Source organism: Piliocolobus tephrosceles, chromosome 13 (genome assembly GCF_002776525.5).
Source record: "Piliocolobus tephrosceles isolate RC106 chromosome 13, ASM277652v3, whole genome shotgun sequence".
NCBI classification, from domain to species: Eukaryota; Metazoa; Chordata; class Mammalia; order Primates; family Cercopithecidae; genus Piliocolobus; species Piliocolobus tephrosceles.
Genome location: NC_045446.1, coordinates 76,787,795 through 76,803,614, shown reverse-complemented (window position 1 = coordinate 76,803,614; position 15,820 = coordinate 76,787,795). Strand labels below are relative to the sequence as shown.

The 15,820-nt window shown below is 41.4% G+C and overlaps 1 protein-coding gene across 2 annotated transcripts in view; it reads left to right on the top strand.

Moving 5' to 3' along the window:
- The window catches only part of ME3 (malic enzyme 3), a 223,604-nt gene that overhangs the window by 86,035 nt on the left and 121,749 nt on the right, over positions 1–15,820 (top strand). For both annotated transcript variants that reach the window (XM_023209232.2, XM_023209231.2), the window contains exon 3: positions 13,189–13,322. In XM_023209232.2, coding sequence (XP_023065000.1) covers positions 13,189–13,322 — 134 coding nt within the window. The remainder of the gene's footprint in view (positions 1–13,188; positions 13,323–15,820) is intronic.

The following is a 15,820-nucleotide window of genomic DNA, read 5'->3' as shown; positions in this document are numbered from 1 at the left end:
AATCAGACAAGAGAAAGAAATAAAGTATATTCAGATAGGAAGACAGGAAGTCAAATTGTCTCTGTTTGCAGATGACATGATTCTATATTTAGAAAACTCCATTGTGTCAGATCAAAAACTCCTTAAGCTGATAAGCAACTTCAGCAAAGTCTCAGGATACAAAATCAATGTGCAAAAATCACAAGCATTCATATACACCAAAAAAAATAAAGACTAAAATGTAAAACCCAAAACTATAAAAACCCTAGAAGAAAACCTAGGCAATACCATTCAGGACATAGGCATGGGCAAAGACTTTATGACTAAAACACCAAAAGCAATTGCAACAAAAGCCAAAATTGACAAATGGGATCTAATTAAACTAAAGAGCTTCTGGACAGCAAAAGAAACTGGCATCAGAGTGAATAGGCAACCTACAGAATGGGAGCAAATTTTTGCAATTTATCCATCTGACAAAGGTTTAATATCCAGAATCTACAAGAAACTTAAACAAAATTACAAGAGAAAAACTACCAACCCCATTAAAAGTGGGCAAAGGATATGAACAGACACTTCTCAAAAGAAGACCTTTATGCGGCCAACAAACATATGAGAAAAAGCTAAACATCACTGATCATTACAGAAATGCAAATCAAAACCACAATGAGATATCATCTCATGCCAGTCAGAATGGTAATTATTAAAATGTCAGGAAACAATAGATGATGGAGAGGCTGTGGAGAAACAGGAACACTTTTACACTGTTGGTGGGATTGTAAATTAGTTCAACCATTGTGGAAGACAGTGTGGCAATTCCTCAAGGATCTAGAACCAGAAATACCATTGGACCCAGCAATCCTGTTACTGGTATATATCCAAAGGAATATAAATCATTCTACTATAAAGACACATGCACACATATGTTTATTGTAGCACCATTTACAATAGCAAAGGCATGGAGCCAACCCAAATGCTCATCAGTGATAGACTATATAAAGAAAATGTGGTAGATATATATGATGGAATACTGTGCAGCCATAAAAAATGAGAACACATCCTTTGCAGAGACATGGATGAAGCTGGAAGCCATCATCCTCAGCAAACTAACACAGAAACAGTAAACCAAACACCGCATGTTCTCCCTCATAAGTGGGAGTTGAACAATGAGAACACATCAATACAGGGAGGGGAACGACATACACCAGGGCCTGTTGGGTGGTGGGAGGCAAGGGGAGGGAGAGCATTAGGAGAAATACCTAATGCATCCGGGGCTTGAAGCCTAGATGATGGGTTGATAGGTGCAGCAAACAACCATGGCACATGTGTACCTATGTAACAAACCTGCACACTCTACACATGTATCCCAGAGGTTTAAAAAAAAAAAAAATCCCTTTAGTTATTTTGTCCAGGGCTGCCTGCAAATAAGAGCCTTCATACACCAGGTTGTAGACTATTTCAGAGCTTTACTGGATGCAACAAAGCCCAACAAAACCCATCTGTGAGATGTACTAGTTGTTTCCGGTATATACCCACGAGGGCTTCTGGGAAGAAAGATTCGTTCTTTGTGCCACCTGTTATAGGAATTCCTGTCCCTTGGATTTTATTTGCTTCTATTTTACTTTCAGTCATTTTGTGTTGTTTCCTCATCCTTGACTTTTAAAATCACTCACTGTGAAAGTTGTGCTGCCTCTTCTGAAGTTTCCTCTTAGCCTCACATCATTAAACTTCCGTTCTCTGGAGGAGCTGGGCTGGCCAGAATGAGGATCCCAAGCTCCTCTGAAGGCCTCTCCTGCCTGCTGCTTCCTAGGTGTGGTCACAGGCCCTTAGTGCTCTTCCCTGTGAAGCTCCCGCCCTTCCCTTGCATGACATTCATCTCTAACTCCTATTTACCCTGCCCTCCCCAGCCTACTCCACACAACAAACCATCACTCTGCATCAAGGTAGATCAGGGTGTCTCCACCATGTGGCCAGAGCTGGACCCAAAGTCAGGATTCTGAGTCCGCAGTTCCCATGCTTTCCATTAGGCCAGGCTGGGAGTGATCCCCAGTGTGGGAAAGATCCACACTGTCCAATACAGTGTGTGACTCTTTATATTTAATTTAATTAAAATTAAAGGAAATACAAAATTCAATTTCTCAGTTGTACTGGCCACATTTCAAGTACTCGATAGCCACAGTGTGGTGTAGTGAGGGCAGGCTGCCACAAACTAGTTATAGGAATGGCTCACCTAGAGCCTACAGAGAAATGGAACCTTCTATATCTTTCCACTGCTGGTTCCACAGGATCTAAAATAGGACCAAGCACATAGAAGACACTTAATACATTTTTGTCAAAGAAATGAATCAATCCATCCATCCACTTATTTATTGAATACTTATCCTGTATCAGTTACTGTGTGAGGCAAAAGGAACATGCAGTTCATTGAGACAGAGTCCCTGACCTCAAAAAACTTACTGTCTTGCAGGGAAAAGAGTCAGGAAGGGACTATGAAGTGCAATTCCAAATTGCTTACAACCCTTAACCTAAAAAGATTTAAAACTGCAATACGCACAGCCTTTTAAAAACTTTTTAAAACCCCATCTTTGAATTCACAGAATTTTAACATTCTCCTTTGACATAATGACCCAGTAAAGGCAGCAGAGTCAGAGAAGTGAAGTGATTTCTCTAGTATCACACAGCCAGGGGAGGAACTGAATGCAGAACCTTTGTCGTCCAGTTCCCTTCCCACTCCCCCACGCTGGCTGTGTGAGCACAGCACCTCCATATACTGGCTGAATCCCATAGAAGGAAAATTGAATCTTATCTCCTAACCAGAACAAGAGCTTCTGTGTATGTCACACATGGAAGGTTGCAGGCAGTCCAGCCCATGGCACCAGAGCCCAATCTTTGAGATTTAGGCTTGTTTAGGGTTGGTTCTGAGCAGTAATGAGCAGCATATCCTCTACTCCCCTCTTAGGAATTTATGATGTGTTTCTGGATCTGTAACATTGCACCTGATCACAGAAATACTTCTGGAAGGAAGGCCATTCTCAGGTCTGTGTCTGCGGAGACTTCCCAATGCTCTGTTTCTGAGATCCCCATATATCCATCTCAGGAGTGTGCTCAGGGGCCCTCATAAAGCAGGGTTCAGTGCAGAGAACAGCAGCCTCAATAATCCCACTTCCTGTCTCCAACCAGAATCCACATCACCCTAACTCATAAAAATCCCAAACAAATAAAGTCAAGAAGGAATATGCCCAAAGAGGAGGAAATGCCTTCTGGTCCCCTAATAGCTCATCAGCTTAAACTGTACAATCTCAGAGCTAATTGCCCACAGCTCTACCCTCTATGCTGCCATGGTTGATTGATGGAGGAAGCCAGTTATAGCATAAACAGTCAGTTCAGAGCATGACGTAATGATGTATGGAAGAGAAAACCTTTACTATTATACAGTGTCTGCTAATCCTTCCTTCCAGTAATGATGCTGGTAAAAGGAAACACGGCTGTGTGTGTGCCGTGGGCCAAGTGCATGAACTCAGAGGTGCAGACATACCTGTTTGCAGATGGGCTGACTGATCTGAGGCAAATACAGAGGAATGCTCAACAGTAGCTGAAATCTAAGATACCTGACTCTGTAGGTAAAAATAATCACATCCCTAATCAAAAAAACCCAACTCAGTCAACAACTTTTACAATCTTTCAAGTCTTGAAGCTGTTGATTAGCTCAGAGGAAAGACTCAGAACTTTGGAAATATTTAGGCCTGGGTTCTACTCCTGGTTTTCCCACCAGCTTGCTATGTGACCTTGGGCGAGTAACTTACCCCTCTAACCTCAGTTTCCTAGTCCACAAAGTGGGGATAATAATCATCATGCCTTCCTGCCAAAGTCAGAGGATGAGAGGACATGGTGAGTGTAAAGTATCTGTCTCAGTGCCTGACCCAACCTAGTGGGTGTCCAATAAAAGGTCATCATTGTTATTATGGATGATGATAATATTATTTGCAATAAACTTGCATTAGCTTCTTCAAAGCATCTGCCTCCCCACCACCCTGAGTTTATTATCTAGTGGTTACAACTCAAGAAATCAAATAGGAGACACATTGTATGTGCTAAACTGTATGACACTGACTCTGAGAGAAGGGGGAGAGCTGTGTGGAATGGTGGAGGCAGGGAGGCCCCCTGGAGGTTGCAGATGGTTGACTGTGGATTGGAAGCAGGGGAGGAGGAAGCGGTCAGAGAATGGGGAACAGGGGTGCTGGTGTGAGTCAAAGCACAACAGCCAGAATGCGTGTGGGGAGAACACATAGGGCCGCAAAGGCCAGCATGGTGGCTGAGCCCATGGACAAGCAGTTACGTTGTGATGTGGTGATGTCACTTCAGCTCCTGGCTTGCAGCGCCTTCTGCCAAACTAGCTCTGGACCATCCTTCAAGGCTCCTCTCCAGCATCTGCTCATGAGTTCTCTTATGCCACCCTGTCCCATGAACACAATACTAATAGTAATAAGGAGAACTGCTGGTGTTCACTGAGCACTTCCTATGTGCCAATATCTGTGCTAAGCATGTTACCTGCATTATTTCATTTAATCCCACAACACATGAAATGGGCAGCACTTCATTTAATAAGTGAGAGAAGCAGCTTGCCCAAGGCAGAGGCCCAGGATTGCTCTTGTATGTTAACTCACGTGTCTCCTCTAGTAGACGCTTGAGGACAGTGACCAGGACCTGTTCTGTTCAACAATCCCCGGTGCCTAACATGGCAGACCTGGCCTAAAGTAGGAGCTCATGGATGTTTGTTGAATGAATGAGAAGAGATTGTCAGGTACACAGTAGGGCTCTGGGCCTAGAGGCACTAGGCAGATCACAAAGCAGTACTGGGAGACTGAACCCTGGACAAACTCAGACATAAGGAATGGGTACTGGGAAGCCCGGGCATCTGAACAGCAGGAGGCTGGGACAGAAGCACCATCTAAGGGGCTTGTTGCCTTTGCGCCCTGCCATTTGATGGTGGGAGCTATTGAAATATCCTCTCTCCGATGCCAGTAAATTTCATCCTGGTAACTTGGGCAGGGCCAAGCCCATGGGTAGAGTTCAGTAGCTGTACCAGAAATGATCATTCAGGAAAGCTGATGAAATAGGTAAAGTCAGGAGTGATAGTTAAAAGATTTAAAATGATTCAGCATAAGCACTGACCAGTCAAAATGGTCACAGGTCCTTAGTGCTAGGGAAGGGTCTTGAGGCCTCCTACTATTCCAGACATTAACCCATTAGTTGTTAGATCTTGAGGAGATCCAAAAGTTCCCTGGGAGAATCCAGAGCAGGTGGGGACTACACCTGACTTGGAGAGGTCAGAGCAGTGGCACTGTAACAGATGAGACATTTAAGACTAGTAACAATAGGCAGGTCCCTACCAGCATGTCCTCACTGAATTCCACAAGCGTATGAGGTTAAAATATCACTGTGAGAGTCAGCCATTTTTCAAAAGCCACCTATCCTATATTGAGAGTTTTGTTAAAACTAGATAATATATTCTGTAACTCTATTTACTAGACACACAGAAACTGTAACTTCTCAACTCCTCCGAGTTGTACATGTTGTACAGTCCCTACTCTTACCTTTGGATCCCTCATATACCCTACGACTTTTTTACATACACAGAACACGCACCTGAGTGCCGATTACCAAAGTTCATTTCCTTTGTAGAGAAATGTAAGTTCTCACACTTCCCTCTTAAGCCCTAGTGAACTCTCTTGTGCTTGTCCTATGTTGGAGGCCGTGGTGCAACTACAGTGCCTGCATTTCTGCTTTGCAGACTTGTAAATCTGAGGTTGCCTTATTATTAGCTTCAGGATGAAAAGTAACTTCAAGAAGTATTATTTTGTAATCCCTGAAATTACCAGTTGGTAAACAGTCATCCCTTTTCCTCAAATAAAAAAGAAGTTGGTGGCAGTCAGCCAAGAAAAACATTTCTCCTTGTAGAGAGAAGTGGACTGTTGTTAAAAACCATGGTGATCATTAACAAAGATGATGTCATAATTAGATACCTGGGCCTCCCTAGGATGCTCTGGGCCAAGGAAAGGTGATCATAGTCTTTACTGAGGCAGTGAACAGTCACCTGCCTAAAGGCATTTGGTGAAAGTGCCCAGTCTCCGGCACCCTTCTATCATAAGTTGTCCTTATTACTTTGTAAAAATACAAAAGAAGTCCAGTATTCAAAGTTTTAAAGATCCAAAATTACAAAACAAAGAGGAAATTGGGAGTAGCCAAGGAGTCTTTCATTCACCCTTTTTTTTTTTTCTCTCTCTCTCTTTTTTTTTTTTTTTTTTTTTGAGACAGAGTTTCACTCTTGTTGCCCAGGCTGGAGTGCAATGGCATGATCTCAGCTCACTGCAACTTCCGCCTCCCAGGTTCATGCAATTCTCCTGCCTCAGCCTTCTGAGTAGCTGGGATTACAGGCATGCACCATCATGCCTGACTAATTTTGTATTTTTAGTAGAGATAGGGTTTCTCCATGTTGGTCAGGCTGGTCTTGAACTCCCAACCTCAGGTGATCCATCTGCCTCAGCCTCCCAAAGTGCTGGGATTACAAGTGTGAGCCACTGTGCCCGGCCACTCTCTTTCTTTTTTTATCCATTCCTTTTGCACAACTCCCCTGACACCCCATCACATTTTCTGAGGTCTGTCTCACCAAAGTCCTGGGAGGATGTGCACTATAGTGGCAAGAATACAAATGGTTTTATCACATACCTCTAGTCAAAGAAAATCATCAGGAAAAAATTATCACACTAAATATACTTATTGATTATAAAATGCCTCCTGGTTTAAGAAGCAATAGAGTATGAAGTAATAGCCATGGAACTTCAGGAACATTATGTAACCTCTCTTGCTTAGCCTTCTCAACTGGTAAAGGGAAGGTTGTAAAATCTTCCTCACAATGTGGTTGTAAGGAAAGTTAGAATAAGATTAGATATTTATTAAAGTCTCTTCTTTAGAGCTTATGATAGCAACACCTCTAAGGTGAGGATAATCAATATATGGGTTTGAATCTCCCTATGGTTAGTAATTCCCTATCAAAGGGTTTGTAATAATTTTGGATGAAATCATTTTGAGGTGGTGGAGGAATGAAGGGAGCTCTGATGCTCCCTACCTTTGTGGGTTTCCTCTCCCCAAGGAAATCTGGGGGAAGCTGCCTGTCAACAGCATAATTGAGGTCTCGTTTATCACCCGCACAGTTTTCTTCACTTTTAGGGGAAACTTGCATTATTTGGGACTCAGTATGGATAAAAGACTTAACCACAGTTGCCCCAGCTATGATCAGCCTTGAATTCAACAGGGGTCACATTAGCAGGCCTGCGCAATCCCTCCATGGGGATCCTGGCCCCTTCCTTCTTGATGTCTGCCGCCCATGGAGCCACTCGGGATCACTATTGTCAGTGTTGCTAGTGCCTCCTGTGAGAAAGCTGAGTGTGTCCAGGAGCTCCAGTGCCAGGGCAGCCCTCACTCCAGCAGGGCCACCCTGAGTTCTACACGGAAAAGGTCTTTGTTTTTCACCATGTTTTGCACCTTCTCATCTTGGGATAAAGGTGGGGCAGCTTATGTCCCTTTCTCACAGTGTCTTTTATGAGAACAGTTCCTGCAACTTCTTCCAGCAAACATTGTCTCTCCAGGGCTTGACTGTGACCAGGTCAGAGACTCCATGACATCTTATTCCCCATCTCTCTCCCCAGCATTCAAACTAGAAAATGCTGGTCTGTGAAAGACACTGCCAAGAGAATGAAAAGACAAGCCACAGACTAGGACAAATATTTACATAATACATGTCCAGTAAAAGGCTTATATTCAAAACATGCAAAGAAGTATTTAAAAAAAATTTTTTGAAATAGATTTATATACCATATAATTCACCCATTTAAGGTTGTATAATTCAACAGTTTGGGATATATTACCTTAGTAGTTTTGTAAGCTGTAGTAAAATATATATAACATAAAATTAGCCATTTTGACAATTTTAATTGTACAATTAAGTGGCACTAAGTACTTTCACAATGTTGTAAAACCATCACCATGATCCATTTTTAAAACTTTTTCTCGCTCCAAACAGAAAATCTGTAACCAATCATTAATAGCTATCACTTCCCTTACTTCAAGTCCATGGTAACTTCAAAGCTACTTTCTGTCTTTATGAATTTTCCTGTTCCAGACATTTCATATAAGTAGAATCACACAATATTTGCCCTTTTGTGTCTGGCTTATTTTACTTAGCAGTGTTTTCAAGGTTTATCCATGAAGTAGCACAGAGCAGAACTTCATTCCTTTTTATAGCTGAATAAATTTTCATTGCATGTACATACATTTTGTTCATCCATTCATATGTTGATGAACACCTGGGTTATTTCCACTTTTTGGCTATGGTAAATAATGCTGCAATGAACATTGACATATAATTATTTGTTCAAGTCCATGCTTTCAATTCCTTTGGGTATATGCCTAGGAGCAGAATTGCTGGGTCATATGGTAATTCTATATTTAGCTTTTTGAGGACCACTACAATTTCCATACAGGCTGCTATATTTTACATTCTCACCAGCAATGTACCAGCCAGAGTTTTCATTTCTCCACATGTTCACCAACACTTGTTTCCTGGTGTGTGTGTGTGTGTGTGTGTACGTGTGTATTTTAATTTCAGCCATTCTAGTGGGTGTAAAGTGGTACAGTGTATCATATTGTGGCTTTGATTTGCATTTCCCTACTGACTTTACCAAAGAAGATATACAGATAGAAAATAAACGTATGAAATAACTAGGAATACAGCTAACCAAGGAAAAGCAAGATCTCTACCAAGAGAACTACAAAACCCTGCTGAAAGAAATCAGAGACAACACAAATAAATGGAAAAACATTCCATGCTAATGGATTGGAAGCATCAGTATTGTAAAAATGGCCACACTGCCCAAAGCAATGTACAAGTTCAATGCTATTCCTATTAAGCTGCTAATGTCATTCTTCACAGAACTAGAAAAGCTATTCTAAAATTCATGTGGAAGCAAAAAAGAGCTGAACTAGCCAAGCAATCCTAAGCTAAAATAGCAAAGTTGGAAGCATCATACTGCCTGACTTCAAATGATACTATAAAGCTGCAGTAATCAAAACAGCATGGTACTGGTACAAAAACAGACTTGGAGACCAATGGAACAATATAGAAAACTCAGAAATAAAGCCATACACGTATAACCATCTGATCATCAACAAGGCTGACAAAGACAAGTAATGGGGAAAGGGATCCCTATTCAATAAATGGTGCTGGTCTAACTGGCTAGCCATATGCAGAAGATTAAAACTGGGCCTCTTCCTTTTACTATATATAAAAATTAACTTAGTGCACCAAAGATTTAAATATAAGACATCAAACTATAAAAAAATCCTAGAAGACAGCATAAGGAATACTCTTTTCAACGTCAACCTTGGCGAAGAACATTTGACTAAGTCCTCAAAAGCAACTGCAGCAAAAACATACAAGAAGACATACAAGTGTCCAACAAACATGAAAAAATGCTCAACATCACTGATCATCAGAGAAATGCAAATTAAAACCACAATGAGATACCATCTCACACCAGTCAGCATGGCTATTATCAAAAAGTCAATAAACCACAGATACTGGAGAGGCTGATGAGAAAAGATGCTTATACACTGTAAATGTAAATGTAGTGTAAATTAGTCCAGCCACTATGGAAAGCAGTCCAGAGATTTCTCAAACTTAAAACAGAACTACCATTGGACCCAGCAATCCCATTACTGAGTATATGCCCAAAGGAAAATAAATCATTCTACCAAAAAGACACATGCACTTGTATGTTCATCTCTGTGCTATTCACAATAGCGAAAACATGGGATCAACTCAGGTGCCCATCAATGATAGAGTGGGTGAAGAAAATGTGGTACATATATACCATGGAATACTATGCAGCCTTAAAAAAGAGTGAAGTCATGTTTTTTTGCAGCAACATGAATGCAGTTGGAGGCCATAATCTTTAGTGAATGAATGCAGGAATAGAAAACCAAATACCACATGTTCTCATTTACAAGTGGGAGCTAAATATTGAGCACACATGGACTTAAACATGGGAAGAATAGACAGTGCAGACTACTAGATGGGGGAGAAAGGAGGATACTGGAGGTTGAAAACCTACTTATCAGGTACTATACACACTACCTGGGTGATAAGATCTCTACCCTAAACCTCAGCATCATGCAATATTCCTGTGTAACAAACCTGTACATGTACCCCTGTGTCTAAAATAAAGACTGAAATTTAAGGGAAAAAAAGAAAAGATACTCAGCATTAGATGTCAATAGAGGATTGCTAATTAAAGCAATAATGACATATCACTGTACACCTATTAGAACAACTAAAATCCAAAAAACTGACAATACCAGTTGCTGGAGAGGATGTAGAGCAACAGAAACTCTCATTCACTTCTAGCAGGAATGCAAAATGGTACAGCCACTTTAGAAAAGTTTGGCAGTTTCTTACAAAGCTAAGCATAGTTTTACCATATGATCCAGCAGTTGCACTCCAACATATTTATCCAACTGATTTAAAAACGTATGTTCACATAAAAACCTGCACAGGAATATTTACAGCAACTTTATTTATAATCACCAAAAGCTAGAAGCAACCAAGCTTTTTCAATAAGTGGAGAAACAAACTATGGTACCAATGTACAGTGGAATGTTATTCAATGATAATAAATGAGTTATCAAGAGATGAAAATACATGGATGAACTCTAGGTGCATATTTTTAAGTAAAAGAAGCCAGTCTGAAAAAGTTACATACTTTATGGTTCCAATTGTATGACATTCTAGAAAAGATGAAACTGTAGTCAGTACAGAAGGTCAGTGGTCACCAGAGGTTTGGGGGAGGAAAGAGATGAACAAGTAAAGCCCATGGAATTTTTAGAGCAGTGAAACTATTTTGTATGATATTGTAGTGGTGGATGCATGACATGCATTTGTCAAAACCCATAGAACTTTACAGCATAAAGAATGAACCTTAATGTGTCCAGATTTCAAAAAAATTATTTAATAGGTTGGGGGATTCCAGAAAGGAATGCAGACTATGACAGGAGAATCTAATTGTATTACAGATGTATGTAACAATCTCAGTGAAGAGAGTAGAGGGAAAAAGTTTTGACTTAAGTAACTTTGGAAATGAGTGGAGTCTGTTAGAATAAAGGCAAAGAGAACTGCACATAACCACTGTACTCTAATTTATAGTTGTTTCCCACAGTGGTTCAGGTTAACAATTTTGACACTGCTATATGGGTATACTGAAATTAAGCAATTAAGTACATAAATGGGAGATGGTCAAAGCCAAACTTTTTATCGTTGGAGTGGGAATTCACAGTTTAGCAAGGTGATGGGGTTAAAATGATCCATGTGGTAATGAATTCACATTGGAGACATTAGTATGAACTTATGTTCAGCTTAATACAGGTTCAGATGGTTAAATATAGAAAACTTTATAGATATGTGGTTATACTCCAGTTTTAATATACACATGTATATTTCCTTGCTCTGTTAACTGACAGGGACTAGAAATAAGCAAGGGACACAAGTAGTAAATAGTGCCCAAATCTCGCCTTCTAATAACCATGCTCCGAAAAAGGAATTGGGGATCCTTGGAGAAATGGTTTAGTCTAGGACCACGGCTGGGAATGTACAAGATGAACCTGGAGCATCTTGTAGTGCCAGAAAGTAAGGGATTTCAAAACAAAAACAAAAGCAAAAAAAAAAACAACCAACTCACTACCGTTACATTATGGGTAGTATATCAAAGAAATGCAAGAGCCAACCGAAAACACTCCCAATGGCCAAGGCTAGGAGTAACTTTAGAGTGGAGAAACGTGACAAGCATGACTTTTGGCCACTGATCGAGGTCTATATCAACAGTGATAATCACATTTATTATATGTACCCATGGTCTGATGTCATGAAAATGGCACTCTAGTTCTGTGATCTTCCTTCCAAAAACCCATGACCACAATCCAACCATGAGAAAAACATCAGACAAGTTTCCAGTAGAGGAGTATGTGCAAAATACCTGACCAGGGCTTCTCCAAACTGTCAAGGTTGTCAAAAACAAGGGACATCTGGGAAACTGTCAAAGCCAAGAGGAGCCTAGGGAGACATGATGACTAAACTTAATATAGGATCCTGGATGGGGTCCTGGAATTTTATATATATATACACACACACACATATATATACACACACACATACACACACACATATACACACATATTTTTATATATATACACACACATATTTATATATATCTGTATATGTATTAGATAAAAACTTTAAAAAATCTGAATAAACTGAAGGCTTTAGTTAATAATAATGGCTCATTACTGGTTCATTGACTCTAATGAAAGTATAATACTAATGTCAAATGTTAATAATCAGGGACACTGGTTGAGGGGGTATATGGGAACTCTGTACTGTCTTCTCAGTTTTTCTGTAAATACTGTTTGTATTAGTCCGTTTTTACACTGCTATAAAGATACTACCTGAGACTGGGTAATTTACAAACAAAAGAGGCTTAATTGACTCCAAGTTCCACATGGCTGAGAAGGCCTCATGAAACTTACAATCATGGTAGAAAGTGAAGGGGAAGCAGGCACATCTTACATGGCAGCAGGAGAGAGAGAAAAGGGGGAAGCACCAGACACTTATCAAACAACCAGATCTCATTAGAACTCACTCACTACCACAAGAATAGCATGGGAAAAACAGCCCCCGTGATCCAATCACCTCCCATCAGGTCCCTCCCTCAACAAATGGGGACTATGAATTTGGATTACAATTCAAGATGAGATTTGGGTGGGGACACAGAGACAAATCATATCACTGTTCTAAAAAATAAAATAAAACATATGTATATAAAAACAAAACAACAACAATAACAACAACAACAACAAAAAAAAAACAGAAAAACCCTGATGATACAGTTTCCCCATTTTTTCCAGTGAGGAAGCTGAAGTTCAGGAGTGTCAAAGTAACGGGCACAAGATGACCCTCCTACTTAAACAGCAGAGGTGGGATTTGAGTTGAGGGACCTTTCTACTGAGTCACACTGACTTTTACCTGTCTGTGGGTGGGACCCCTTCTGTTCGTTTGTTTCCTGTGTATGCACTTATGTGTGGGTGTTTTTTTCTTGTTCTTGCCAGGGGATGGCCTTTACCCTTGAAGAAAGACTGCAACTTGGAATCCACGGCTTAATCCCACCCTGCTTTCTGAGTCAGGATGTCCAGCTCCTCCGAATCATGAGATATTATGAGCGGCAGCAGAGTGACCTGGACAAGTCAGTACCTAGTGTCTGTTCTCTCTGCCTGGTCCCTGGGCTGAGCTGTCTGTTTCCTATGCTTCACAGAGGGTTTTCCAGAAACTCTCCAGCTAAAAAAGGCTGAGAGCCCAAATTGATCCCAGACTCAATCCTACCTTCTAAAGGATTCATAGTCTCCCTGAGAGACAAGGCTTGTTATGACTGAGACACAGCCGACATGTCCTGGGGGAACTGGAAAGGGAAACTGCATTCCAACCAGTGGAATCTGGAAGGGCCTCTGGGAAGTGGTAGAAGCTGAGTCAGCATAAGAAGCACTGATAAGACTTCAGCAGACAGCAGTGGGGTTCAGAGAGAATGTTTCACTGAGAGGGACGAAGTGGAGCAGAGACGTAGAGACAGGCATGTTAAGGAAGTGGTACGTAGCTTGGGTTCCTGGAATTAGGGGGACGTGGTGGGGGAGAGGGAAATGGACAGGGGACACCTTAGGATAGACCTAGATGTCATTTGTTGGAGGCTATGGGCAACAGTTAATAACTCTGCCTCCTCTCTGAGTTCTCCTCCAATAGAGAACCAGATATAAAGAGCCAATGGGGAATCATGGGGTCAACTTTATCAGCTTTACTAAACAAGGGAGTCACTTCCCAGGTCGCATGGCTATAAATGGGCACAGCTGGAATTTAAACACAGAGACCTGGCTCCAGAGTCTATGCTTTTCATTTCTCTGGTATGCCACAGCTAAGACGCAGCAGAGACCAGTGGCTACAAGACTAGACTCTAGTACTAGACCGAGTTCAAATCTATATTCTACCTCTTAATAGCAAAAGTTACTTAGCCTCTATGGGTCTTTTCCCATTGGTACAATGAGTACCATAGGGAAAACTCATAGGGTTGTTATGAGGATTAAATGCCTTAGTATTTGTGTTGGGCTTATAACAGTGCCTGGCACATAGTAGGCAGTATGTCAGCGTTTGTCAAGTAAATATGTCACCTTGTTATTGGCTCTAGCAGAAATGTAGGAAGAAGATAAGGAATCCCCCTCTTAGAACGAACAAACTCTAGAACTTGGCCAGTTCAATCTATAGAACAAACTGGCCAAGACTTCGGGTCCTTGAAGGTGTGGCTGTCCCCCTAGGGGCAGAGCTCAGCAGCATGCCAGGGTCACCCTGCACTCATATTCCTGTTTCCCTCATACCATCCATTGCTTCTGAGTGGTGATGAGCATGGAAGCCTCTGCTCATACCTCCACCCCTACTCCCAAAGCTCTAAACTCAAAGGATGTTAGTCACATTAACTCCAAGGCCATACTGTAGTCAGGCCAAATATCCTCTCTCTCTTTTTTATCTAACTCTAATTGGGTCTAGCTAAGTCACTCTGAAGAGCAAGCCAGAAATGACACAATGAATTCAACTAACAGGATGAGACACGCCCTAAATGTGAATAATCTGAACCTTCTCCTTTTGTTAAATTTATAAAGAAGAAATCAAGTCCAAAGTGAAATCCTCTTCCTACAGATATTAAGCTCTAAACGTTAAATTCAAAAATCCTTCCCTCCCCAGTTATTTCCAGCTAGATGGGCCTCACTCATAGATCTGGGGAAACATTCCAGGTTCAGGGACAGAAGAGTGTGCCCATTCCTGGGAGTTCTAGAGGCTCATCCCTGATGCTGCTTGACCACCTTGACCCGCTTATTTCCAGGAGTCCCTCATTTTACAGGGTGCTTGGGGACATGCTAAGAAAACTCCTCATCTTCTTTCAAGTAAGGGCAGTGGTGTGCTGGTAAATCTTTAATAACTGGTTCTCTGTGTGGGGTGAGGAATGGGGTAGGAAATTATGGCATCCGCCAGATTCCATAGTGTAAATACTTGTAAGATGGCTAGTTTCAGGTTACCAGTTTGACATAACTGAAGGTAGAACTGAGAAAAGATGTGCACAAATGGCTATTGGGTAAGAGAATCCCACTCTGGCAATGGGTTGAGATCCTGGCTCTTCCTGAGTATCAGTCCTCTCTTGCTGAAAACACCTTCCAGAGCACAGTTTTTAGTTTTCCACCAAAGGACCAATTCCTTTGGTAGAGAGGAGAAGGCTGAGACCCAAGAGGTCACACAGGACTTTCCCAAGTTCACACATGATTCCCCATTGGCTCTTTATGTCTGGTTCTCTATTGGAGGAGAACTCAGAGAGGAGGCAGGGTTATTAACTGTTGCCCATAGCCTCCAACAAATGACATCTAGGTCTATCCTAAAGCGTCCCCTGTCCATTTCCCTCTCCCCCACCACGTCCCCCTAATTCCAGGAACCCAAGCTACGTACCACTTCCTTAACATGCCTGTCTCTACGTCTCTGCTCCACTTCGTCCCCAGGATCCTGATGTCATGCCCAGTGATCATTTCACCAGACCACAGATGTTTTTCCCTGTTAGAGCATTTCTCTCATCCCTCCCCATGCCAGAGCATCAAGTACCTTAGTATTCTCCCCAAGATTATTATCCAGAAAGGTTGTGATATTAGCAGTCACACT